The 25,155-nt window shown below is 40.9% G+C and overlaps 2 protein-coding genes across 3 annotated transcripts; both read right to left on the bottom strand.

Moving 5' to 3' along the window:
* Positions 1-3,679: 3,679 nt before the first annotated feature.
* On the bottom strand, positions 3,680-11,363 carry patl2 (PAT1 homolog 2). The gene is made up of 19 exons (XM_069155618.1): positions 11,326-11,363; positions 10,922-11,063; positions 9,397-9,689; positions 9,250-9,312; positions 9,096-9,149; positions 8,856-9,017; positions 8,415-8,489; positions 7,612-7,760; positions 7,131-7,223; positions 6,925-7,048; positions 6,660-6,777; positions 6,066-6,172; positions 5,928-5,981; positions 5,717-5,859; positions 5,429-5,585; positions 4,925-5,065; positions 4,736-4,833; positions 4,512-4,652; positions 3,680-4,414 (listed from the first exon to the last, which is right to left on the bottom strand). Exons 1-19 carry the CDS (start codon positions 11,347-11,349, stop codon positions 4,381-4,383), a joined length of 2,172 nt encoding a protein of 723 aa, XP_069011719.1. The 5' UTR covers positions 11,350-11,363; the 3' UTR covers positions 3,680-4,380.
* A 1,198-nt stretch (positions 11,364-12,561) lies between these two features.
* Positions 12,562-25,068, bottom strand: LOC138201993 (transforming growth factor beta-1-induced transcript 1 protein-like). Of its 2 annotated transcripts, XM_069155627.1 has the most exons (12): positions 23,087-25,068; positions 19,534-19,584; positions 19,107-19,255; positions 18,916-18,971; positions 17,598-17,734; positions 17,441-17,522; positions 16,378-16,462; positions 15,469-15,663; positions 14,646-14,819; positions 14,463-14,544; positions 13,653-13,801; positions 12,562-13,330 (listed from the first exon to the last, which is right to left on the bottom strand). In XM_069155627.1, exons 1-12 carry the CDS (start codon positions 23,097-23,099, stop codon positions 13,064-13,066), a joined length of 1,440 nt encoding a protein of 479 aa, XP_069011728.1. In that variant the 5' UTR covers positions 23,100-25,068; the 3' UTR covers positions 12,562-13,063. The 2 variants fall into 2 exon arrangements, with proteins under 2 accessions (XP_069011728.1, XP_069011729.1); XM_069155628.1 differs by lacking the exon at positions 19,534-19,584.
* Between the last annotated feature and the right edge of the window lie 87 nt (positions 25,069-25,155).

Genomic DNA, 25,155 nt, shown 5'->3' with positions numbered 1-25,155 from the left:
TTGTGTTGATTTGTGATCACTTTTATGGTTTAAAATGCACGTACAGACTATAAATCAAGTTTCTAACATTTCTAGCATGTTCTTATGTTTCAAACCGGTGGGGCACAATGAGAATACGATTAGAGGAGGGAGACAAGAAGGATTTTGATGAGTTTTTCACAAGAAAGTATGGGGTTTATGGGATACATCACTATTTACAGTAGTAAATAAGATCAATATATCAATTTGAGAAACTAAATAGACATGGAGCTCATTAGAAATTGAGCATTAAATCTCTCTTTTTCACCACCGATAGCCTTTATGACCTCTACTTTATTCTTAATCTTAGCAGAAAACTGAACAACTATGAAGTTACGTGTGTCCAAAAACACTGACAGTCAGACCTCATGTTTAAAAAAAAAAAAAAGAAGCACTTTTGGTCAGTAATATTAGGGGAAATTGTCCCATTTCAAGTGTTGATATTTTTGAGACAATATGGATTAGCTGTAAATTTCCATTTTGAAATGGCCTGCAGTGAAGTCAAAATAGCACGTAGAAGATGACAGACGTCTGTCTCACAAAACAAATGTGCAGTAAAGCATAAAAACAACCCTGAACAGGAACAGAGTCTGACATGGAAAAGTTGCTTAATTTAAATATAAGCTAAATAAGCAGTATAATAAATCATCTAAATTACTGCACCACTGTGAAAGAACACTACAAAACTTAAACTGTACATGCAATGACATGAACAGGAAGCAGTCCAGTTTTTACAAGCCCTTTGGCAAATATTTCCACAGACTGAAACGAATAAGAAACATTCATCACGAGTGGTAAAGACTAAAAAGGAATTCACAGAGAGCTCGACATCCTGGAGTTTACACTGCCTTGTTTTTGAATGGCCTTTATGACAATGATGACATCATTTAAAGATGCAGAGTAGCAGAGCAAATGCTGGAAACAGTGAGCGAGCTTCATCTTCCGTTTACACCTCTTTCAGCCCATCGTGTCTCCATGGTCCCAGCCAACACACACACACACACACACACACACTGTCGGTGGGTGAGAGCGGCGCCCTGTATATTTAAAGAAAAAGTGAGTAAAAAGAGAAAGATATCTCACCGTTCACATAGATTCCTCACCTAAAGTCCAAATCCTCCTCTTATGGGGTCAAGGAGAGGTTAATGTCTCACTTACCCGGCCCACCCAGACCTCTCACATACTTGGCTCCTCAACAAACTCAGCCACCACTGACAAACTATCGGTTCAGCTTTTCACCGCCTGCTAATGAATGTGTCTTTCGATTCACCGCCGATCACGCAGCCTCCGATCTCTTTGGGAAATGTTTGAGTATTCATGGTTTAGATCAACAAACATTCAGGAGATCGACACGTGTTGATTTTTTTTTAATAAAAGTGTAATTATGCAGGATGAGTAACTGTCAAAGTAAGCAAATCGACAATAATTTACATCAGCTATGATTCTACATCTCCCATCGTGTTTGTTCCAAAATTATGGCGCTGGAGGGGTAACGTTACGGGAAAAAACATAGAATTTCCTAGATTAAAATTGTAAATTTTCTGAGAAGAAAAATAAAAAATTTACAAAAAATATCAAATTTATAAGACAAAATTGAATCGTCATCAGTATAAAACTAAAATACCGTTGAAAACACACAGATGATAACTGATATACTACCAAACTGTGTCCATTCATGTCACAGTTCACGCTTAAACTGACTTCACTGCACTCTCGTGGGGGGCTTTGGTTTGACTGTGGTGGTCAGGATGTTGGCGTGTCGCTCCGTGTACCGTGAAAGAAAATGGAGACCACAGTGCAACCACTGTTTGACAGGGATTGTCTGACTCCACACAGCCATGTCTGCCATGTGTATTCCTGCCCAGATGTGTGCAGCTGTGAGAGGGGAGGCTCAGTGTCCGTGTTTAATTCACCGCCAACAATTTAGTGTCTGCCACAAACTGGCCCCTGAAATACAACCTCACCTGACAGCATTGCTGACAGCTGAGAGACCACAGAGAGGTCTGAGGAGTAGGTTTTTTTTTTAATATAATGGAGATGAAATGTTAAATATCAAATAAAAATAATTTCATGCTCCCAAATAATTTTTTTTTTTTTAAATCTCAGATTTCTATGCAAAACCCTCGTAAATGTTACTTCAAGTGACATGTCAGGTCTAAGTACTTGCGGTAAACAGTTTCTACTTTTGCTAAATTATCCCCTAAACGGGGATATATTAACATCGCTTTCTCTTAACACCCTTTCGAGTCAGACGTCCTGGGACAGAATGCAGAAATGGACGTATTACAGCGGTCAATAAACCCAGACATGCAGAGAACAATAATTTGAAGACCTCAGATGAACTAATCTGCATTTAAATTGAAGTACTTCAGGCTTGAATAATGTTTATACAGATATTGCACCTTGATACTGTATTACTGCTGTGCTACAGAGCAACTAAACGCTCACGTTTTCAGGTATGTAAAACAATATCTAAATTGTTAATGGCAGCAATGTTCGGAATAATATTTTGTTCCCATGACATCAAAACTATATCATCCAGTACAGTATTACTGGTCCTTTCCTAAAACACACTGCAGCTGCAGGAGATCCTTCTCAAGCCACATTTCATTTCTCTGGCATTTCTGTCTTCAGTAAACCAGTCTTCTTTTTTTTTTTTAATCCATCCCACCTTCAGTCCAAATATTTGATGAGTCGAGTATCTCACCCAAAACTACACAGATCTTCTAAAAGGGGTTAACTTTTACAGTAATTTTTTGAGGGGTTAAGTACATTACAGACCACCTATGCTATAAGATAGAAAATATCCAAGTTTACACGTTCATGGCTTTACTCATTTTCATTACGCCCAGTAATTTTTGACATTATATATTGGAAACAAACCATTTATCAGCCCCTACTTTCAGTCCACTCCAAAGAAATAAAGAATATTGAATGTCTGACAATGCTCTGCACAACAGATACATGTTTTCTGCTACTTTATTCTGAACTCCTTCCTCTCCAACACAAGACCAGTGTCATCTAGAGGCTCTAGACCTGTACAGCCATTTCTCCCTTCAGGAATCTCACACACTGGCGTTTCAGCACAGAACAGGATTATTAGTTTGGTTAAAACTCAACTGCTTTCAGTGAAAAACAGAGAAAATCTGGAGAACAGATTTGTTTGCATCTAGAGTCCAATCCCAGTGTAGCAATGAGAGACAGTCATGACATTGCGTAGCCGTCTTTGTGATTCGTCAACATTGGCTTTACTTCCACACCGTTTCAGATTCCACAGACCTCATTTAAAACTGCATTTTCTTCTGTCCCCAATGGACACGTGACAGTTTCTGTAACATGTCAAAAGAATTCTTATACGATTAGAAAAAACCACAAAGCATTAACGTGATAAAACAATGTAACGGGCACTACGTAATATCGCCCCCCCACCCAAAAAGAAGATAACAGTGAAACGGCTGCTCAATCAAACCTGACTGGAGGAAAACTTCATCCAAGAGTTTGACTGTTCAAAGCTCTCAAGAGCAAATGTTGTCCTCCAACGCTAGAGATGTGATGCATTTTCAGCAGACTTGATCAAGTTGTTGAGCAATTTCAAAGATTTTTTTTTATTTATATTGCTAGTGCTTTACAAGGGTGCATTTTAAATTATTTCTGTTTCCAAACAAATATAATAAATTAAAATCTCTTCACAACTGAAACTTTTAAGATGGAAAATTACATCAAATACATCCTATTTAGTATCACTACACATTTATACACAATGCATGCCTTTTTACAAAAAAACCCAAAACTGCATGCCGTTTGTTGGGCCATGCTATGACAATATCCTGAAATGGTTATTACTATCATAATCAACAGATAGGTTCAGCTGTACAATAAATTATACAATCCTCAACCTGGTCACCATATCTCATCCAACACACTTCAATTTCTGGTCCTAAATGTAACTGGAATTTCAAGAGCACATTTGGAGATAAATGAATGTAAATGTGGTGGGATGGAAGCCAGATGGCAATCTGACCAAATGATATGATTGTTTTCAAAAGGTTTAAAATAAAGCAACAGGTTTCTGATTTCAGAGTAACTTACACAGATGCAGCCTACTGGAGACCAAAGGGAGGAAAGTAAAAAAGTCAGATAAAGAAAAAAAGAAGAAAAAAAAAAAAAAAAAGGGAAACAGTTTGAGAGTGCAAAAATGTGAAGGGGAGGGGGAGGGGACAGAATAAGAATCAAAAGGTCAGAGGACATTATTTAGCTTCTGTTATAACGAGCACTGAGGAGTTTTTGTGCTTCTGGTCCTTTCACTGAAGTGCTCACCACAACCTGGTCATTCGCTGAACATCTCATTAGCTGCCGTCCACCTTAAGATGGAAGAGCCAGGAATCCAGTCGCAGACCTAAACAAAGATATTTGTTAATTCGATTTTGGTCTATGCTCACCAAATAAACGTACGTTTTCTGCGTAAAAATCTTTCATCTAAAAGAAGAACCTACTCCATGTTGCTTTTCAGCTGATGCACTGTACGCTTATCCAGGTAACGGCAGAAGAGAGTGAGCAGGTTTGATGGCAAGAGGAGCGGCTCCACCAGTGAACACTTGGAAAGCTGCCCCGCCACCTGGAATATTGTGTCGGTCCTAAAAGAAAACAGGAACGTCAAAAAGAAGAAAGAATGTTGAACTGATCGCACTTTGTTGAGCGTTAGTTTTCAGATTCCCACCAGGTCTCAAAGTCGCCAATGCTGGGCTCTAGAGGAACACCTGAGGATAGCAGCTTTTCTCCTTGGGACAGGAGAGCGTACAACAAGGACAGCCCAAACTGAAAGGAAAAGAAATGCGTGAGAAGACCTGAAACTTTAGACAAAATAGTGCCGACAAGTAAAAGCCGAACAGCAGCATAAAGCACAGACCTTGTTCTGACACGCCAGCGTCAGACACTCGTGTGTCGTTAGAGACTCTGATGATGTCAGATCTTTGAGGACGCCAATGAGCTGACTGAATGTCAGGCCACCAATCACATGTCGAAGAGATGGGTAGAGCACTGGAAGGGCCTTAAAAACATGACATGAGGGTGATGGTCATACTCGTATCGTTAATTTTACACAGAAAAAAAATATATATATATTAGAAATGACGCAATGAGGCCATTCTCGAGTTACACATCCATTCATCTACATCCCAAAATAAAAATATCCCAATTTTAATGGGAGGATATTAAGGACAAGTAATAATCTATAATACAAAAACAAGTAAGAACCAATAATAAAATAATATAGGGATAGAAAACAAAACGATTAAAAAAAAATTTAACCATCAGTTTCTAACTACACCTTTTAGGTTCCATATTTTGTTACAAAGGAAGTTTGCTTGAGGAATGTAGGGGGAAGAAAAAGGACCATTCAAAACTGCTCTACCTCTTCTGTATCTCTGCTCATCAGTGTCGGTAGGTTGGAGGTCACAATGCGCAAGATTGTCAGTGCAGAATCACGATTCAGGAACATGAGCAGCCGGGCGAGAAGCTTTTTGCCTTTAGAGACCAGCAGGAAAGGAAGAAACTCCTCTCCTGAATCTCTACAACAATTTTGAGGGGAGTTATTGTTAAAATTCAAATATTAAATTGTTAACTATGGTATAGCTTTATGAAAACGGCAAAAATCAATTCAATTTTTCTGCAATCAATATTTGAAACAACACACACTCACGTGGAGATGTGGTGTTGCAGCTGAGAGTAGATGTGCTCAACTTTCCTCTGGATCTTCTCCATCAGCCTTCTTTCTTCTGCTTCAGACAACACTGTGGTTTTCGTCCTCTCCGTTTCCTCCACCTCCAGCAGAACTATGAACAACTGCAGGAAAAACAGAGATAACCGTGAGTTGGAGAAGGAAAAAATAAGTAAAAGTCACACTGCATCACCTTTTCTATTTTGCCGAGGACCTCTAAACGTTGTTGTCGGGTGTCATTTTGTTCCTGCAACAAGAGAAATAAGTGTCGTGTCAGGGAAAGCAGATTAATATCATTTTAAAGGTACCAGAAGTGGTCTCACAAAGTCACCTCGAGCGGACCCTGAACTTGGACTGCATTAACTGCACTGATGGCACGGCGAGGAGAGTAACATGTGGACACAGCAACTTGACCCAACGAGCCTTCAATGTGCACCACTGGAAGAAAAGATGGAAAAGAAACCAATAATTACCACCTATGCCAACTTTTTTCTTTTTTTAGCCCTGAATGGTGTCTGCAGGTATTCTTCAGCCAACCCTCAACACTAAAAGGTAAGGCAGCCTGTATACAGCCCTCAAGGAAAAACAAAGTTGGCACAGCACCTGCTGCTTCATGTTAGACTGACTGTTCTAAGCGAACATTAATAACTGACTCAGGTGAGTCCAGCAATTTTTTTTTTTTAATTATTTTTTTTAAATCAACTCAGATCTTCTCTTTGCACTGCAGCAGCTAGACAAACACTTTCACATATTTCAGTAAGTCTGAAACAATAACAGCAAAGAGGTTCATCAGTGGAAATGATATCCTTCCTTTAATAACAGCAGTACAGGCCATATTAAAGAAGAAGTATGGCTGGGCAATTCTCAGCAACAGCAAACGTCAAATAACATCGTTTAGTAGCATGAAAAGGTGAGATGTGCTCACCTGGTGTGTAGGCATCAGTTTTTGTGATGTACGGTGTGGTGAGCTTGGGCGGCTCCCTCTTGCTCCTGATGCCCAGCTCTTCGTCAGCCATCTTGGCTTCTAGTCGACGATAGTACTCCTACGACAAGGTTTAAGCACATCAGCAATTCACTTTTGGTTAAGCTTATGTGTTTCAGGGAAAAACTAAAAAAGAGCAGAGGTGAATTATTCAGTTCACAGTCAACACAAAAAAAAAAAAAAAATTAAGACACGAGAGCAAAGCTACCTGGTAATAGTAGTCCTCAAGGTATGGATTCTCACTTTGCAGCTGAATCATCTGTAGCCGGGTGATCCACTCCTTCTCTTTAGGAGTCATGAAATTGCAGTAAGGATCCCAGCCCTCCAACTTTCTATAAGCAGGTCAGATTTTTCTATATTTAAAACGGGTTATTTTTCTTAACATAATAAATAAGAATTTAAATCAGCACCAACCGTTGGAATATACGTTGCTTTTGACTCAGCAGTCGTTTGTGTTGGGGGTGGAGCTGCGTGACCGGACCGGGGTACCTGCTCGTCACAGAGGGGCTTCGCATTCAAAAGAAACCTCATCAGCTTCCATAAAATTTGAAGGTGTGCTTTGATACATTTACATAGACATAGTGTAATGATGCAGTTTTATCTTTATGCCAAATGAACACTTTCACTCAGAGCAAACAGTTTGATAATATAGAACTTGCACCACATAATGTTACATTTTCTCTATTTGGCATCCTTTATTCTCCAGTGGGTAGATTCATCCATTACTTCTACTTCCCATTAATGGCACCGGCTGTATGAACTGTATCTCTTGCAGGTCAGTGAGAAGAGTTTTATATACTAACTTCCAGGTGATGGATATGATTGATACTCAAATATTTCAGGCTACAAACAAAAAGTGGAAAACCTTTGTGATATACATGAGATTCTCACACACCTGAAAGGCTGTACTAGATTAGATGAGGGGCTGTAAAAGGGAGACGGTCTTGGTGAGTTGGCACCAAAGCGAAGTTGCATCATCTTGGGAGCCAGTGACTGAGGAGTGGAGGGGCAAGGCCGGTTCAGAGGAAACATGAACCCTCTTGTCTGATTTAGGGGAAAATAACACCTCAAGTCAAACAAATTCAAGCAAACACATGTGTTGTGCATGCGTGTTGTTTTAAAGGGATAGCTCGGACTGTTTCAAGTGGGGTTGTGGGAGATACTTGGAGTGTTACCTGCGGTAGATGGTGATTGGCATGTCCCCAGTTTAGAGAAGCAGGCAGCTGCACCAGCACAGAAGCTGATATACATACTGCTGTGGACAAGTTCAGCAACACAATATTTGAACACTTAAACTGATCTAAACAATAGCAGTTAAAGTATACGCTACACGTACAACACTTTCATCGCTTTTCACCTTGACATCAGGCAGCCCTTTCTAATGGGGAACTGAAGCCGTTACATCAACCTCTTTAAAGCCACCAGGCTCCTATGACTTGGTTAGTTTGGATCCAAATTAATATTCTAAATATAGCATACACCAAAACTGAAATGGTTTTTTTAGGTGACTAAAATACCTTTTGTTGCCAACCATGTCTGCAGCAGTACATAGCTTTGCTTCTGCGCCAGTAAAGCTGTCTGCCTCTCCAAATCTATTGCACACCGACTGTGGACAGGTACCTCTTACAAACCCACATAAAGCAGTCCCAACTGTCCCTTTAATATATCAGTAAAGGTCTAACTAATTATAGAAAAAACCTGATTGTAATGCTGGCGTGGCGTCAGCGGTTGGCGTGAGAAGATAGGGGATGCGGGTAACATGGGCGCAAGCACCTGCAAAAAAAAAAAAAAAAAAAGTAATGCTAAAGCCAAGATTCAGGGGGGAAGTTAACAGGCAACTTCCATGCAAAGTGCTTGTCTGAAGTAATTTTTCCACATTTTGGGAAACTCATTCACTTTTTTTTACAGAGTTTTGATGAGAAGACTGAGACCATTTATGCCTTCGTCCAAATTATTTTGTTCCATCCCTTTTAATAGTTTTGGTCTGGATTAAACAAACTTTTTGTGATCTGTGTTGTGTCCACTAGCTACACCTTCATCACAGATGTGTGGTCTGAATCCTCTCATCCAATTCTGCAAAAAAAAATAAAAATATTCCTTTCAAATTAAGCTGTGAAGTGGTAAAACTGAGATTTCCACCCGAGAGGGCCCTCTTTGGCCAAACTGTCTTCTGGAGTAGGATCCTCTGGGCTCCCCTCTCCGGAAACCGAAGGATGAGACAGGATACGGTGAATCCAAGAAGCTGGAGTTCAGTTGCTGACCTTTTTCTCTGTGACCAATCACACACACTATAGCATTGTCCTACGAAACACAATAAAATAAGACAGCATAAAATACACCTGTTTAACTAACACACATAATAAAATACATGCTCTTAACCTGAAGTATGGATCCTGAGATTCTTCTGGTCTTGCTGTAAGAGGGTGTCATCCTCTGGAGATGAAAACAAATCGGGTAAAGAAACATAGCAGCAATAAGTGTGGTTAAAAATAAATAAATAATAATATATACAGCTTTCAAAGTTGACACTTACATCATCGTCAAAGATATGCTGGTACATGGCATTCCCACAGTCCACTATGGCACTGTCAAGACTCTTAAGAAAAAACAAAAACAGACCAAAATGAGGACCAGCTGCTGTTTAACTGCAATTTTCAGACGATAAACTGATCTTCGTCACCTTGATGCTCTGTCGCCCCTCCACTGTCCTCATCACAGCTGGGTCTTCAAACATCTGCCCCCTGCCCAGTCCTGCCCTCCATACCCTCCCTCTGCCACGATGCCCTGGGGGGAGTCGGGGCAGATACTGTGGTATTTGCTTGGGTGGGAAGGGAGCACTGCGGGGGCATGAAGGTTTGGGGTCTGGAGGTGGTTTTGTTGGAGGTGGTTTTGTTGGAGGCGGCGGGACTCCAAACTGAAGGCTGCTGCTGCTGCTGCTGCTGCGATTGTCTGGAATCACACTTGTGTCCAGATCTACAATACAGACACAGTGGAGCTTTCATTTTTTCACGCTGTTAAAAACAGCAACTTAAACACTGTGACATAAAGATTATAAGATCTTAGAATATATAGATTATCAGCATTTAATGTAAAAAAACAAAAACAAAAAAAATTAAAAAACAAAAAAAAAAAAAAAAAGGCAACATACTCTTTGCCTTCATTACAAAGTGACGAACTTTCATGAAAAAAAATTATATTGCTGAACTTAGATGTTCGGAGTGTCCTGCCTTGTTCTTTGCAATAAACTCTTCTACTCTGTCAGAAATAATAATTTGATATTAAATGAACTGATCAGTTTCAGGTTGAGTCAACTTAAATTACCAATCATCACTTTCAGAACTTAAACCACCTGATAACATTTAAAGTTCAGTCTTGCCAAACTGACCATTTACTACCACCAGATGCATGTTAAGCATTTGGGGTTAAAATCCTCCAAGAAGCTTGTATTTCAATAATCTGACACATGGTGGCGATGGTGTCTTTGTGTCAGATGAGTCACACAATCTTGTCTTGATCAAATTAAAACAGGTGATGAAAAATAAGTTTGAACCACTGCTGATTGTGTTCGCTATGATTATGTCCAGTGTTACACTCCAAATACTGAAGCATTTATCAATACAATGTGATTCATCAATGCGCAGCACAGTTAGGCTACTGATAATTCAGATGTGTAGTTTATAACATCCACAAACCTCAGTCAGACTATAGACTCTGACTTTGAGTTACTTTGAATTAAATGAATGAAAATAGAAATAAAAACACTGAACAAACACAAAGCCAAAATTTAAGAAAATTCATTTTAACTACCCGACTCAACATTTGTATTTAGGTTTATTGTCTTAAAAAAAAATAAAAAAATGGTTTGAGCTTTTTCGCCAAGAGTTTCAGCCTGGCTCTGTCCAAAACTAACGGGATCAGTTGTCTGGCATCTTCCTTCCTATTTAGCCTACTTTAACAAACACGAAAATACGTTTTCTAATGCAACTCTCAGAAAGGAAGTACTTGAGCATATTTCCAGAAATGTCAGACCGTTGCTTTCTTTCCAGGAGAGTTTTCTCAACTCGATATCTTCTAGAAAGCAGGAACATGAGCACACCTGCTTTGAACAGGACTGTTCATCGGCAGACGCGAGGAACTATATTTTGCGAGATAAAAAAAAAAAAAAAAATTAAAAAAAAAAGATAATTGAAGACGCATGTACACACCCATCCCAAACGTCTCCACATTGTAGACGTTTATCTCCTCGTCCTCCTCGGCCATGGCCTGCAGGAGCCCACAGTCCATACCGGTCCCGTCCTCTCCATCACTCCACTCATCTCCTTTCTCCGGCCACTGAGGCTCTGCCTCCTGGGGTTCACGGAGACAATGTAACATTGTGCTATTGGGTACAAAGTGATGCAAGGCTTTTTTTTTTTGTTTTGTTTTGTTTTTTTCTTCCCCGAAGCCAGGTGATATCTTCACAACAGGAAATAGTAGCACGCTGGCCGAAAACTGCGTAAATCCGTTTATATTCCAGTGAAAAAATGTTCGCGGCAAGTAAACCGAAGACTGTCGACTTAGAATAACAATATTTACGCGATTAAAAGCCGCACGCGTGCTGCTGACTTACTTGTTGCTGTCCCGAATCGCTCATTGTGTATTTTTTTGGAAAAATATTTCTACACTTGAAGACGACGGTTCGCGGTGACTTTCCTCGCGAGGTTCCCTGCTTTCACTCGTCAGACGGCGAGAGACGCTCATTAACTTTTAAATGAACTCACCTGCGAGGTGCAGCGCGCGTGGACACGTCACCGGGCGGGTTCCGGCAGCAAAGCCGTCCTCGTGCCTCTTACTGTATGCTTCATACTTCGGTTCGGTTTGCTGAAGACAGCTTTTATTCTTTGCACCTGTTCCTTTTCCAAACCTGCACATATATATTGACCTTAAAATTGTGACGCGCTTTGTTCTTCTGGAAAAGCAGCGTGTGAACACTGACCTCAGGTGGCCAATATTAGCCGAGCACTTTCCTTTTTGGGGGGGGTATATTTTGAAAACCTATTTACAGTGTCTCCGACCTGTGAAGATTCGCGTTTCAAATGTGTTTAAAATGACCAAAATTTGAATTTATTCAACCCTTGCTCCTCTTAATGATCCAAAACATAATTACAACCCGGACAGTTAACTCAAAGCAACCACCTCCACCTTCTCTTGGACAGACATTTTTAGATGACTAAAATGTTTATTAATGGAAGCGACCACAAAACAAATATGCTTGAAAAATCTTTGCCAATGTCTGTTCATTAAATGTGTATTTTGCATTATCTTAAAGTCATGACGCACCCATTATTCCCCCCTGTATTTCTCACACAGGAGGTCCAAAAGAGAGAGGTCCGGCTTCACGTCATGAATTCATTTATCATAAATAATAGCTTGCCCTATAACCTTTTGGAATATATTTTCATAGATGCTATTGTTCATCTAACAATAGCAACCTATATTTCTTTCTTCACCCGTTTTACATCTGTTCACTCAGATGTTGTTGTTTCTACTTTCTTTAGAGATTTATTTCAAAAGCGTCACTGTTTTTTGAGTTTTTAGGAATGTATAGACTTCAAATTACTACCAATGGGTTCCGATGTCGATTTTTTTTTTTTAAGTTCATTTTAAGAAGTACATTTTTTACTTATTAGAACAAAGATATTTTCTATTTTCAAAGTTTTTCCAGTCCAGTTTCATGGATCCTTCGAGTCATTTACCATCAAACCAACAAAACAAGTTGTGTTCACCTGTATTTTATTCATTTTTTAATTATGTTTTTGGCAATTTGCATAGAGCAATAGTGAATGAATAATGCAAAATATCTGACTTTAAACACATGATACTTTAGTTTGCTACACATAAACATATATAGCAGTCAGCATAAAATATAGAGATGCAATTGCAGTGACATGTATACTTTTTGCAATATAAAGCAAATATATTAAAGGGGATTTCCTTGCACAGCATTACAAATTCTTAATGGAATCAAAAAATTTGCTCTTAATACAACGTTTTACTCTACCTTTGGCAAAAGATCTAAATTTTCAATATTCAATTTGAATCAATACAGTATTTAAAAGATTTACATACATGAAAAATCCTTTTGTGTCTGTCTAACCACAGCTACAGTTCTCTTTCACACTGCTTGTCGAAATGTAGTCCACTTTTTAGTCAAATAAACAGAAATGAGTTGGCTTGGATGATTCTCTCTTTTTCCCTTCCTCTATTGAATCACATATTCTTAAAACTGACAAAGAGACCAGCTCCACCCTCACTCCCGTCGTAAATAGAAAAACAAACTGAGAACTCGGGGGGGTCCTGCTGTGTCCTCAACCAAAGAGTTTGATGAAGCAGGGGTGGCAGTAGGGCTTGTTCTCCTGCTCCTTGAAGCAGCCTTTGCTCAGGGGCTTCTGGCAGAAGTGACACACCAGGTGGTGCGGGTGGAATTTGGCCCCCATGGCGGTGACGCAGCGGCCTAGGATCGGCTGCTGACAGGCCTGGCACATGCTGCCACGGGACTGGTGGTAGTGGGCCTCGCACAGCGGCTTACCCTCGTGTTCAAAGAAGCTGCCGTTGACGAAGGGGCAGTAGCACTCCTGGAGACGAGAGGAAAAGAGATTCAGTCAATGTACTTTTCACATGTCAATTTTTGTATTACTTCCGCCAAGGAGTTTATTTTTTCTGTGCAGTTTGTTTGTCTGTTTGTCAGCAGGATTACAGGAAACCTACGTGCCTGATTTTTATGAAACTTAGTAGAAAGGTGTAGCATGGGCCAAGGAGGAAGTCATTACATTTTGAAGTTGACCCTGAATCACAGGGCGAATTATTTTTGACATACGTCAACATTACAAGATCTGGCATACTAAATGTCATACACCTTGAAATCCAATAAATGATGGTAAAGATTGCCACACTCACCCTACATACGAAGCATTGTGGGTGCCAGAGAGAGCTAAGAGCTGAGATGTAGTTTTCCAGAATGGGCTGGGAGCAGCCTTGACAGCGGGAGGCAAACAGAGTCAAGAAGCATTGCTGGCAGTACTGCTGGCCCTCACGGTCATGGAAACCTGCGGAAGATATCGTCACAGTTTTACGCAGTTCAAGATGACTTCCTCTGATAAATGTAAAATTTACTGTACAACGCCTATTGATTAAAACTGTCTGACTCTTTTCCTCCATGTGACTCTGGTTTGTGGAACATTGACTTTCAATCTGATTGTAATGTTTTAAGGTTTTATTGATCTGAATATTAATGGTTGAGAGTACTTTTATTTATTTAGTCTTAAAGCGTGTACTAATTTAAATTTGGCCGTTTTCAAGCCAAGAAAATACAAAGATGTAATGTTTCCCCGACCATCTTGGCAGGGAGGAACTGCCTTCGCATCACAAGGTAGGCTGAGACATTAAAGTCTTATTTTGAAAACTATACAAATGTCATTTTAAGGAGGTCATGTGGCACAAAAAATACTGTTAAAACTAATGTGAACAGATTGCTAGTTATTACAAACACAGGACAGGCATGATGTTAAAATCAATAATTAATCTACACAACAAACCTTTCACTTCACATCATGTAATGTCATCTCAGTGATTATATGAAATATTAATAGAATTTTTTATAAATATTTGATAGGTTTTCGGAGGATTTCATGTGAAGTGGGACCTCACTGAAGGTCAGCATTAACAGCGGTGTGTTGGATCCAGACAGGATATAGTGCCACCCATTACCTTCCTCTCCAAAGGCGCGGCTGCACTTTACGCAGCAGAAGCACTCTGGGTGCCAGTTCTTGTCCAGAGCGGTGACCATTTTCTAAACAACGAGAGGAAGAAAGAGCCAAACGGTATTGATTCGTGCTGATCATGTCAAAAGAAGTTATATAACAGAGACACATTCAGGTGTAAGCGTCTCACATTTAGTATGGGTTTGTTGCAGTGTGCACAGTGAGGGGAGAAGAGAGTGAAGTAGTCCGACTCGCAATACGGCCGTCCATCCTTCTCAAAGAAGTTGCGACTGCCCAACTCTGTCTCACACTCAGTGCACACAAAATGCTCCGGGTGCCACACCTTCCCCAGAGCTGTCACCACCTGCACAAACAAACAAACAAACAAACAAACAAACAAACAGACGATTAGAGTAGAACATTCTCTTTATGAAAGGGGAAATCATTGTTATTGATATTGTTGGCAGAAATAATGATGAACTCAAACTGGAAAGTTCTATCTAAGTTTGTGGATAGAGCATGTGGAGACTGTCCCGCCAAAATCACTCACACGGTTCTTGTATGCAAGCAGCTGATTATGAAAACATAGTGGTATCCCCAATAAGTGACAAAGTTCAAATGATGTCTATATAATGTGAGTTTTTCCTTGGGTGCAGGAGGGGGGGTTGGGTGCAGGAAACCAGCGTTCACGTTTCATTTTCAACTACTCTGGACAGGTTTTGAAAACGTACGTAACTTCAAGAAAGTAATAACTTCAACACAACATGGCCATCATTTTAACAAAAGCCATCATCTTTTCTTGACCCCAAACCAAGCATTTTTTTTGTCCCTGAACCTAACCAGTGGTGTTAATTTAGGAAACACTCCCGTGGATCGTAGTTGAGGGTATGAACAAACGACCTATAAGATCGTATGGGTTGGAGGACTCGTCATGTGTCACAGCTATCATATCGTATGAATAAGGATTAATATACTTCAGTGCCTATCTGACCAGATTTATTCTGATAACTTACCTGTCCGACTACTGGCTTTTGACAAGCTGAACAGTTTCCCTTCGAGGATGTTTGAACTCCTTGCCGGCTCAGGTCTGATTGGAGGAGCCCCAGCATGCTGTCCAATGAGCCTCCAGATGAGGGCTGCGGGGGGGCGATGGGCTGCGGCTGCTGCTGCTGCGGTGCTGTAACCACTGGAGTGACAGATGCAGCTGGCTGGGAGAAGACAAAGCACAGAGACGGCACATATGGCATGTCTTTGGGGTTTAAATTCTTCGGGAGTTTATCATTGCACTGGAAAAATCTTGAAATCACTGAGATAAAAAAAAAAATGTTGTTGGGAAGCCAGAAAAGTAAAAACTCAGAATACAGACAATAAGGGGATCACTAAAATCTCGAGGCTTCATCCTCCGAAGAGCATGGAAGTGTAGACTAAACATAATGACAATCCCTCATGACATCGTGTGATAATGGAGGCAGGAGTATCCAGTAGAAAGATGTCCCTTGTAAAACGGTTCCCATAGTCCTGTGCAGCTTTGTTTATAAAACACAGCTGGACTGCACACTGCAACCAAACTATATCCTAATGACAGAAGAGCTTCCTCTGCTCACATGACGGCTGCTGACTCACTGAGAAGGGGAACAACTACAGTACACTTATCCAACTGTGGCTCTATAAGTCTGAGCTGTTTTTGAAGCTGGAAAATGTTTCCACCAAGACAAATTTTCATCTACAAACCATTTCTGGTGACTGATTTGTACCAGGAGCCACGAGCTGTGGCCAAGCCGCACAGTAACAGGGCAGTCATTATGAAGTCTTCCTGAATCCTCCGTGAATCAGAGCAAGCTGTGTTAAAGCTCAGAACAGATGGGGATGAACAGCTGAAAAAAATGCACGTGTCTTGTTCATGCTGTTTTGTGGACTCTTACTGTGCTCTGGACTCTGAAGTCGGACAGAGACGCCATCAATTTGTCCAGTTCCAGTGTGGCTGATGTTGCTGAAGGCTTCGCAGAGCTGGAATACAAAAGATAAACCCACAACATACAACAGTTATTCTGATCTACCCCCAAAATGCTTCTTCAAACTGAGTCATTGCAGCGGTTATTGTTAGTAGCTGTCAATTCAAAACTGAAATTTTAATATAGGATTTTCTTGTTTACATTCAGCGTTTCTAACCAAAATGCATCGTGTGTCTCATCTGCATATCACTTTTTAAAAACAATTTTTAATTCTGCATTCAAGTTTTCTAGTACAATCTTCGCCACACTGGTACAATAACGCCCCCGACTGCCCATCAAAGTAAGACTAAGTCAGACTGATAGCAGCACTCCTGTAGTGTAAAAAAAATATGTTTTTTATTGGTGGTAAAAAAACCTCACAATGTACCTTTGAGAAAGACCCTCTTTAGAAACAGTGTTTGGTTTGTCCATTCTGGGCTACTGTAGAAATGGAACAATGAAGGAGGACTCGCTCCTTATGTAGTTATGAAGGGCTCTTTCTAATGTGGTGAAAACACAATGATTCTTAGTTTCAGGCGATTACACACTAATGAAAACATATTTATGAATATGATAGTCCATCTGCCAGCGGATCCCCCTAAATCCGACACAATGAACCTTTCAAGTAACTTCAACAAGCTGTCTATCTTTTAATATGTAACGACTGCAAAAAAACAGACCCAAATGTACCACTAGTTCTGATGTTTTTTCACCCATATACTGCTGTAATGACATGAATAGACATACTAAAACCCCTACTGTAATAGGTTTCTGGCAGATCAGTATGTCCCTGTATGATGCAAAACTACTTCACAATGCAAGTTATTATAAAACTTTTGTCAAACTGTGCACACCTCTCAGAAGTCTTTGTATAACTCTGTCTTTCTTTCTGTGGACCTTTGAGTAGTTGTCAGTGCAGAAGCTTCACTAGAAAAGCAGTGCCTAAATACAATATGGACTCTTTAGATATGACTAAACTGATTGGATTTGGTACCTGGACGAGGGGGTTGTAGCCTTGTCCTTGATCTTGTCCCGCTCATCTTTCTTAGAAGACGGAAACTGGGCCAGGATTTCATCTAATACAAAAATAAAGTCATACAGAAGAACAAGATTCACCTCAGAGATATAAAAACACACATTCACTCACTAACCTGTGATGTTAAACTGGGTGGCGTTGAGTTCCTGTAACAGATGGTCCAGTTCACTCAGACCGCCGCCCAACAGCGAGGAGGAAGAAAAGGCTGGAGGAGGATCTGCTGCGCGGGGAGACCGCGGTTTACACACTGTGCTGTAGGAGACACAAGACAGATGGCGTTCGATATCAACATCATTAAAATTATCCTAATCCCACTAATGTGCTTGGATTCATGACAATCACTTTGTCATGAATCACTGGTGACTATTGAACTCTGTCCATTCAGAAATGAGTTATTAGGGAGCAGAATACTCTCTTTGTCTGATACAGAGGTTTCACGATCCAAACACACTCATTAGCAAAGTGATTGCTAACTAGCTGAGGGCAGATATTTACTCTCGTTTTCTCTCTGATGTTAAATGTGAAAAATAGTCGGTATTATTCACAGAAATGTTCAGCTGAATGATCTGACTGAATTGGTTTGAGTTCATGGATTTTATGACAACATATTCTAAAGTTCCTTTTCCCGGCGGTGCACAATATTCTTTGTAGCCTGTCAAAACTCGACATGTTGGCCAAACACCGCCACGGCAGCTGCGCATAAAAACCCTAGACTACATCCCGAGTGGCTGCCCCGAGGTATTATGAGAGGAGCGATACTGTTGGCACCATGATCAGGTCCTCAGGGTCACTGCTGAAGCCATCAGTGCCGGAGTCTTTCCCCTCAGCGCAGGACATCACTTTCCTCTGAGCTGGAAAGCAGCCAGGACCATCAGCCAACACTTCTGCACGAATCTTGGCTCCCGCCAGGGCCCGGCAGCTAGTGGTGGACTTGGACAAACAGCTCAAGTCCCTCAGCACTTCCAAGTTGCCACCTTGAGACCAGCTATCATATTCAAATCCTCATGGCAATTCATCATGTGAGGAGCTAACAGCCCCCCTGAGAGGATTTCTTGGACGAAACCCTGAAGAGGAACCTCACCAAGAACAAAGGGCCTGTAGGTGAATGCAGGCAAGGTGGCTCCCAGTGGAGGTTGGATGTAAGAGGCTTTGCAGGGCGATGCTTGGCCAGAGCCAGGAAGAAACAAGGAAACAAGACAGGAGAACAATGGGGCGAGAAGGAAGCTAGTCACAAACTGAAGTCTGATCAGCCTCAGTTGAGTTGTCTGAAGGAGTGTGTATGGCTTTGAAAGACCCAAAACACTGATGAGGTGTTCACTCGTGATATTCTGAACCAAATTGAGGCCTCTAACTAGGCAAAAAAAAATTATTTAGTCAGGGATTACAAATTTAAGAAATTAAAAAAAAAAAAAGTCTGTGAAGGAGTTCATTACCTGTATAATTTATCTGGGGTGGAATTCTGCGTGGATTTCATTGCAGCAGAAACCGTCTGAGAGAAAAAACAGATGGAGAATCAATCAAAGTTGTAGTAAAGAAGACATTTTTAGGTCAAGTTTAAAAACTTATTAGCAACAAAGGATCAGCACAATGAGAACACTCGTTGAGTGCTTCCCTGATTCTCCACCTGCTGCGGTGTGTAGGCGGGTGGTGGCGGCCGGTCCTGGCTTGTGTCCTGGGTGGCATGATCAGCATTTTGTGGAGGATCAGAGGTGAGCAGGACGGGACACCGAGGTAGAGGAGAGCCGGTGTTCTCCAGATCAGCAAGGAGAGCATCTGCAAGGAAGAGAGCACGAAGTGATCGAAGTTTGGTTCCACGGCCAAGTTTCGCTTAACTTTGATTTGTGATGTGAATTAAAGACAGTTCACGATCCGGCGGTCCATCTCTACTGTTATGGTTGTACATGATGGTGTTATCAGGTCGTTTGTGAGGCATTAAAGATGAATGAAGATACGGAACATGCAACGTAGCATGCTGGATGACAGACAAGTTAAATGAAGGATATAATACTGACGGATGACGCGTACAGACGCATGCACAGATAGTTACGTACCAAACACAACAATACGAGGACTGAGAGGGTAGTTAGGTGGCTCAGGCACTCCTAAGGAGAGACAGACAGCCTGCGTGACAAATCAGCCCACACAGCACACTGAGGACAACGAGCGTCCTCGGCCACTGATCGGCCAGACGACAGGGGGACAGTCAGAGCTGGCACCACCCAGAGATAATCAACTGTGAAGTTATTAGGACACACAAACATTTCTGCATTCATATCCAAGACATGCCAGTGTGGAAAAGGAAGCAGAGGAGGAAGAGTGTTTGGCAACTGATATCTAAATCCACTCCACCACCACCCCATCCCCCCCTCCCCCCCCCCGCACACACACACTCACGCTGAAGTGGAGGCTGTCCAGAAACTAAACTCTCTCAAGCGTTATTGTCTGCAGCTGTATGACATAATTTAGCGGTGACAAGTCGCTGTATACGTGCGAGGGGAGGCCAAAGCAGAGTACGTTAAAGGAAGACTTAACATGAGTGATCACAAACTCCCAGCCGTAGCAGAGAGGCTGCTGTTTTGGATGAAGTTTTTACCAGGAGAATACTCCCAGTTGACTCTCGCAGTGCACATATAAAGCAAAATAATACACCCGCTATTCATTTACGGTCAGTAGATTGCAGATCAGGTCATTCTATCAACGGTATAAATAACCCTTTATTCAAACAAAATAACACTATTAAAAGAGCAGTTTGGTGATTTTGTATTTCACTTCCTTAAAGTTGTTAGACTTACAAGAGGCACATTAAAAAAAAAAAAAAAAAAAAAAAAAAAAAAAAAAAGTCAAGAGACCAAAATATGCGGACTTAATCCTGACGTGTCTACAGACTTCCCTGTGTAATGCAGCCTTATCATCATACAAACCTTATAGCTCTAATTGGCAATGCAGGCCGTCTGTAATAAAACTGGAGTCTAGACCAAGCTGAAATAACCATGACATCATCAAGGGTTTTTTCAAACCTAACAGAGCATTCATGTCACATGGGACAGATGGTAGAGATAGGCATTATGTAATTGGAGACTTGGTAAAATGTGGTCAAAATACTGTTCACTGACAATAAAACACCACATCTATTATATGCGTGTAATTAATAACAACTTTGGGTGATGTGAGGCACCCATACTTGTTTGGGTTTTTCTGGCTTTTCTGTGTTATTAAGTCCTTAGTCATACACATCAGAGCTTTCAGAAAAAGTTTCCCCGTCTTAATTACAACTGGACAATAGAGGTAAAACACTCTTTACAAGTCTGTAAGTCGTCATTAAGATAAATTCAAAGAAGTGAACGTGAGATGAGAAAGCCACCGGGGATAACGGTTTTCAAAGGCCGAGGAGGTCGCTTTAATGAATAGTAAAATTAGCGTTAGGTAAAAAGCCTAATGCTGAAAGTGGCACTAGACCCTTTAATAAAATAAAAGTGAAAGTTTTTAATAAATGACGGAAGTTTAAGAATTATTAAAGTGTCGTTTTGTCGAAGTTTTCACGTTAACTTAAGAGAGGCACAAACTGAATGGTTGAAGCATGTATCCAAATGGATTTTTGAATTTTCTGCCTGCATGAGAACCAGTTTTCTTCTAAGTTGAACTCAAGTTAACACGTATGACAGCTTCTATTTTCTAACATAGAATAAACATACACCCTGTCAATGGCAGACAAAGTACCTCTGGTTAGAAAACCCCTGATGTAGTTAGGGTCCATCCCTCATCACTTCAGATAAACCAGTTTACTTTGCTCTGGTTTGCGACTTCTGGAAACATGGAGTGGGAAAAGTAAAGTCACCAAAAGGTCCATTTAGTGGCTTTCAGTCACTTCACATGATCCTCTTTGTCAGATGGAGTTGTAGCTGTTGAAATTTCTAAGTTTCTCTGAGCATTTTAAGCAGTTCTTGTTCATGCTGACTTGCAAGCTGGGGGTCAAAGTTCACCCTTTGAAAACAGCAGTCGAGACACTACAAGATTAATGTAGTCGCATTTATTTGATTTAAAGCAGCACCATAAAGGAACTTCTCTGACTCCTCCTGCCTTTTTTTTTTTTTTTTTTTAAACGATTAAACTCGTGAATGTTTGAAGCACGTTTTGTATTCTGGTGGGTGAAGTCCTCTTTTCGACTTTATCTGTGCTGATACGTTCTGTGAAACGATGGACTTCAACATAACCAGTTAACCCAGCGTTAGCTCATCCCTGCGGCCACTTCTGTCCAAGATGATTCACACTTGTGGTACGACCATGTGGTGAGAATCTTGTGCATATACTACTTGCCCTCCTCCCGCCTGCTGTGTCTCTCTGTCTCTAACACACACACACACACACACACACACACACACACACACACACACACACACACACCGTCTAACAGACTGAACTGCACATATAAGGAGTTGAACTTCTCTCAATGGGAATTATGACCATATTTAGAGTTGCCTGCTGACTTGTTTGTCTTGGCCGAATGCCTCTCTAACAAGCGGTCGCTCTCACCGAAAGCCTCGCCAGATCCAATACATAAACTTACAACATTGTTGGACAACAGCATAAACCGAGAGTCTCAAACATGGCCACGGCCTGACTAACACTCGCCCCAGTCACTCTCTCGTCTCACTGCGTGCAATCCGATCCAGATGTGCCCAGATGTGCTCGCCTACATCTCGCCATTCCTCCTCGTAACTGCTTGAAAAGCACAAATGCCTGACTTCTGAGGTGGACTTCAAGAAAAAAGAGAAGTTTCTCAGAGAGAGAGAGAGAGAGAGAGAGAGAGAGAGCTAATGGGCAGCTGAGGCAAAAAGCTCTTTCTATTTTCTCTGAACTCTGTGGGTTTTCCAAATAGCTGCGCTGCCCTGGGCTATTTCAGGGCCTCTCCGACAGCTATTCTCAAACACAAAGACCCAGCTTCTCATAATGTTTAAGTTTTCCCTCTGCATCAATCAAAGATGCTCCCTGATGCTGGACACATGCTGTAGTACTCGTTGACGTTCGAAATGGGAGACACTCTGTTGGAGATCATGTGGCTTTCCCTCCATCCCCGACTTGTTAATGTTAATGGATGGGAAGGCCGGCTGTGGATCCCTTTTAATCTAATTTACAAAGAATTTATTGAATTTGCTGGCTGTGCATGAAAAAAACTCAGCAAGCGGTGAGGCTGATGTAGAATAATGTTGTTCGTGTGTTACCTGGATGTGTGCATGTGTGGCCCGTGGGGGTAAAAATACTATTTTCTAACACAGTAAGGAGACAAAAAGCTGCATCATAATAACACATCACAACAGAAAACCCATGTTCTGACAGAGGTCCGTCATATTTGTTGCTTTTCTCTGCAATAAAATGTTATTACCCAAAAGGATATATTTAAAAAAAAAAAAAACAACAACACATAAAAACTTCATATTAGAGCCTCCTAGATGTGCTTGTGAGAAAGGAACTGTACTCTGTGACCGCCAGAATCAACAGAGAGCTTATTTCCTCTGTTTGGGCGCACCACCCCTTCCCACAGATCCCCTCCAGATATCTCAACATGTTGTTTCAGAGCATAAAACGAGGAGCAGCACTCTTACTTACCCAAATCGTCCATGATGTGATCTCAGCCGACTGGTTTCCTCTTTGGGACTCAAGACGGGCAGCATTAATAAGAAGTGATGGCCGTGTATCAAAGCTGGATGGACAGTCTCGGCGCTATTGTCTGTGTCGGTCCTGAATAACTTCTTGGACACCGTTATCCGCCAAGAGAAGAGGAGGAGGAGGAGGAGGAGGCGGAGGAGGAAGAGGAGGAGGAGGAGGGCGTCCCGTTTCTTTTTTTTTTTCCTACACGACTCTCTTCCTGTGTAATGCCTACCAGGACCTCAGACTGGAGAAGGCGTAGTTAAATAAGTGGTTACAAACCCGCATTCCCCGGACACGAGACGTCATCCTGGACATTCCTGCTCCATATTTGGGAGAGAAAATTAAGGATTTAGTGGCGACTGGACGCGCTCGCCCTGCTGCCGCTGCAACGATGCTCTCGTGAACTTCGAAAAATACTATTAGGGTGTCCTTCACAGGACAGCGACGCAAAGGGCGGGCCGACACCTCGATTTAAAAAGCGGAGAACATTTGGATTTCCACTTTCTTTTAATACATCCCATATAAACGTATCAACAGGGTCGTGGACGGGAATTTATTGTTATAAAATATTAGTTTAAATTCGTGTAATTATATTTAAATGATGACTGGGCTTTTTCGCGTTTAATTCATTCAGGTCTTCCATTATTCTTTTAAATTGATTTGAATAAACATACATGACCGATTTAACAATTTTCTCATGGTTTTCTCAACCTCGTGGCAATATTAAAGGATAAGTTCTATTTTTTTTTTTCTTCTCACATTGCCCATACATAAATCCGACTTAAAGAGTCATTGGTACTTAACCCCTGTCTGCAGAAATCCCTAAAGCTAAGTCATATTTGCTTTTAAGGTCTTGAGCTTTGGAAATTATTATCATATATGATGAGGATAGTGGATTTTCTAACCCATCATCATTACATTGAATTTGCTGAACGTGAGGAACAGCTACATACAACAAAAATCAATGATACCAATATACGATATTAACAACCAAATATGAATCTATTATTTCCTCTTACCTCTCAAGTTCCAATCAAATACAGCAAACACAGCCGAGGGTATATTCTACACAGGGCCCTAGATGGACTGGATTACACCCTATAGCCCCAAATTTTCTGTATGCCAGATAATTCTGGATTTTTTTTGGGATGAAACACATTTATTTATCTAGAAAATCCCCCGTGTGAGTACCACAATAAACGTGTTCAAAATATTCTGTATATCTTCACACAGGGCCATCACTCTAAATACTACTGCAGGGCTGAGTTGATGCCATTTGTTGAGAGTAGTGATTCAAATTCACAAACACATTCACAAGTAACCTAATGGGTCTTTTTCACTGCAGACATTTTGTCATATCAATGCAAGAAAAGCACAAGTCTATTAGTAATGTCTGCATTCCACATGGAGGAAGTCCTGCCATTGTGCATGCTGGTTCACTGTCATGGAGGACTAAATGAAACCCAGTCATCGTTGGTGTTATTAATTCCACCTGTGGATTTTCCTGTTGTACAAGGCAAAATGTCTGCAGTGCAAAAACAACTGCTGTGGGTGAACCTGGGATTTTTGCGACTCCGAGAGATGTGGGGATGGTGGGAAACATTGTTGATTTGTTGTTTGTATTTTGTAACTTGCCACAAAATCTAAAACAATATGGCATCTCCCTTTCCAAAAAACAAAGTGTGAAACTTTTAATTAGAAAAGAAAAGCTGCACCTCAACTTCTAAAATTCCCAGCAAAAATACCATTTTCCACTGTAGACCTTTTTTGGACATTTCAAAGTAAAAAAAACAAAAACAAAGACATAAATCAGTGAGAATTCCATTGAGCTTACTGTCACTTAACTGGGACCCCTGCAGTGGACAGTGCCACTGTAAATCTTATTAGTGACACCTTTTTACCCCAATTTTCCTAATATGTCCCTTTAAAATGTCTGCTCTGACAAAATGCCCATATTTTTTTAACACTTTAAATTCTGTTTCATCATTAAATATTGACAAAAACTTGTGTTTCGAATAAAAAAAATA

The sequence above is a fragment of the Embiotoca jacksoni genome, unplaced genomic scaffold (genome assembly GCF_022577435.1).
Source record: "Embiotoca jacksoni isolate LCO1_2020_lvr unplaced genomic scaffold, fEmbJac1.0.p SCAF_20, whole genome shotgun sequence".
NCBI lineage: Eukaryota > Metazoa > Chordata > Actinopteri > Embiotocidae > Embiotoca > Embiotoca jacksoni.
The sequence above is the reverse complement of the archived record's forward strand: the minus strand, read 5'-3'. Positions and strand labels throughout refer to the sequence as shown.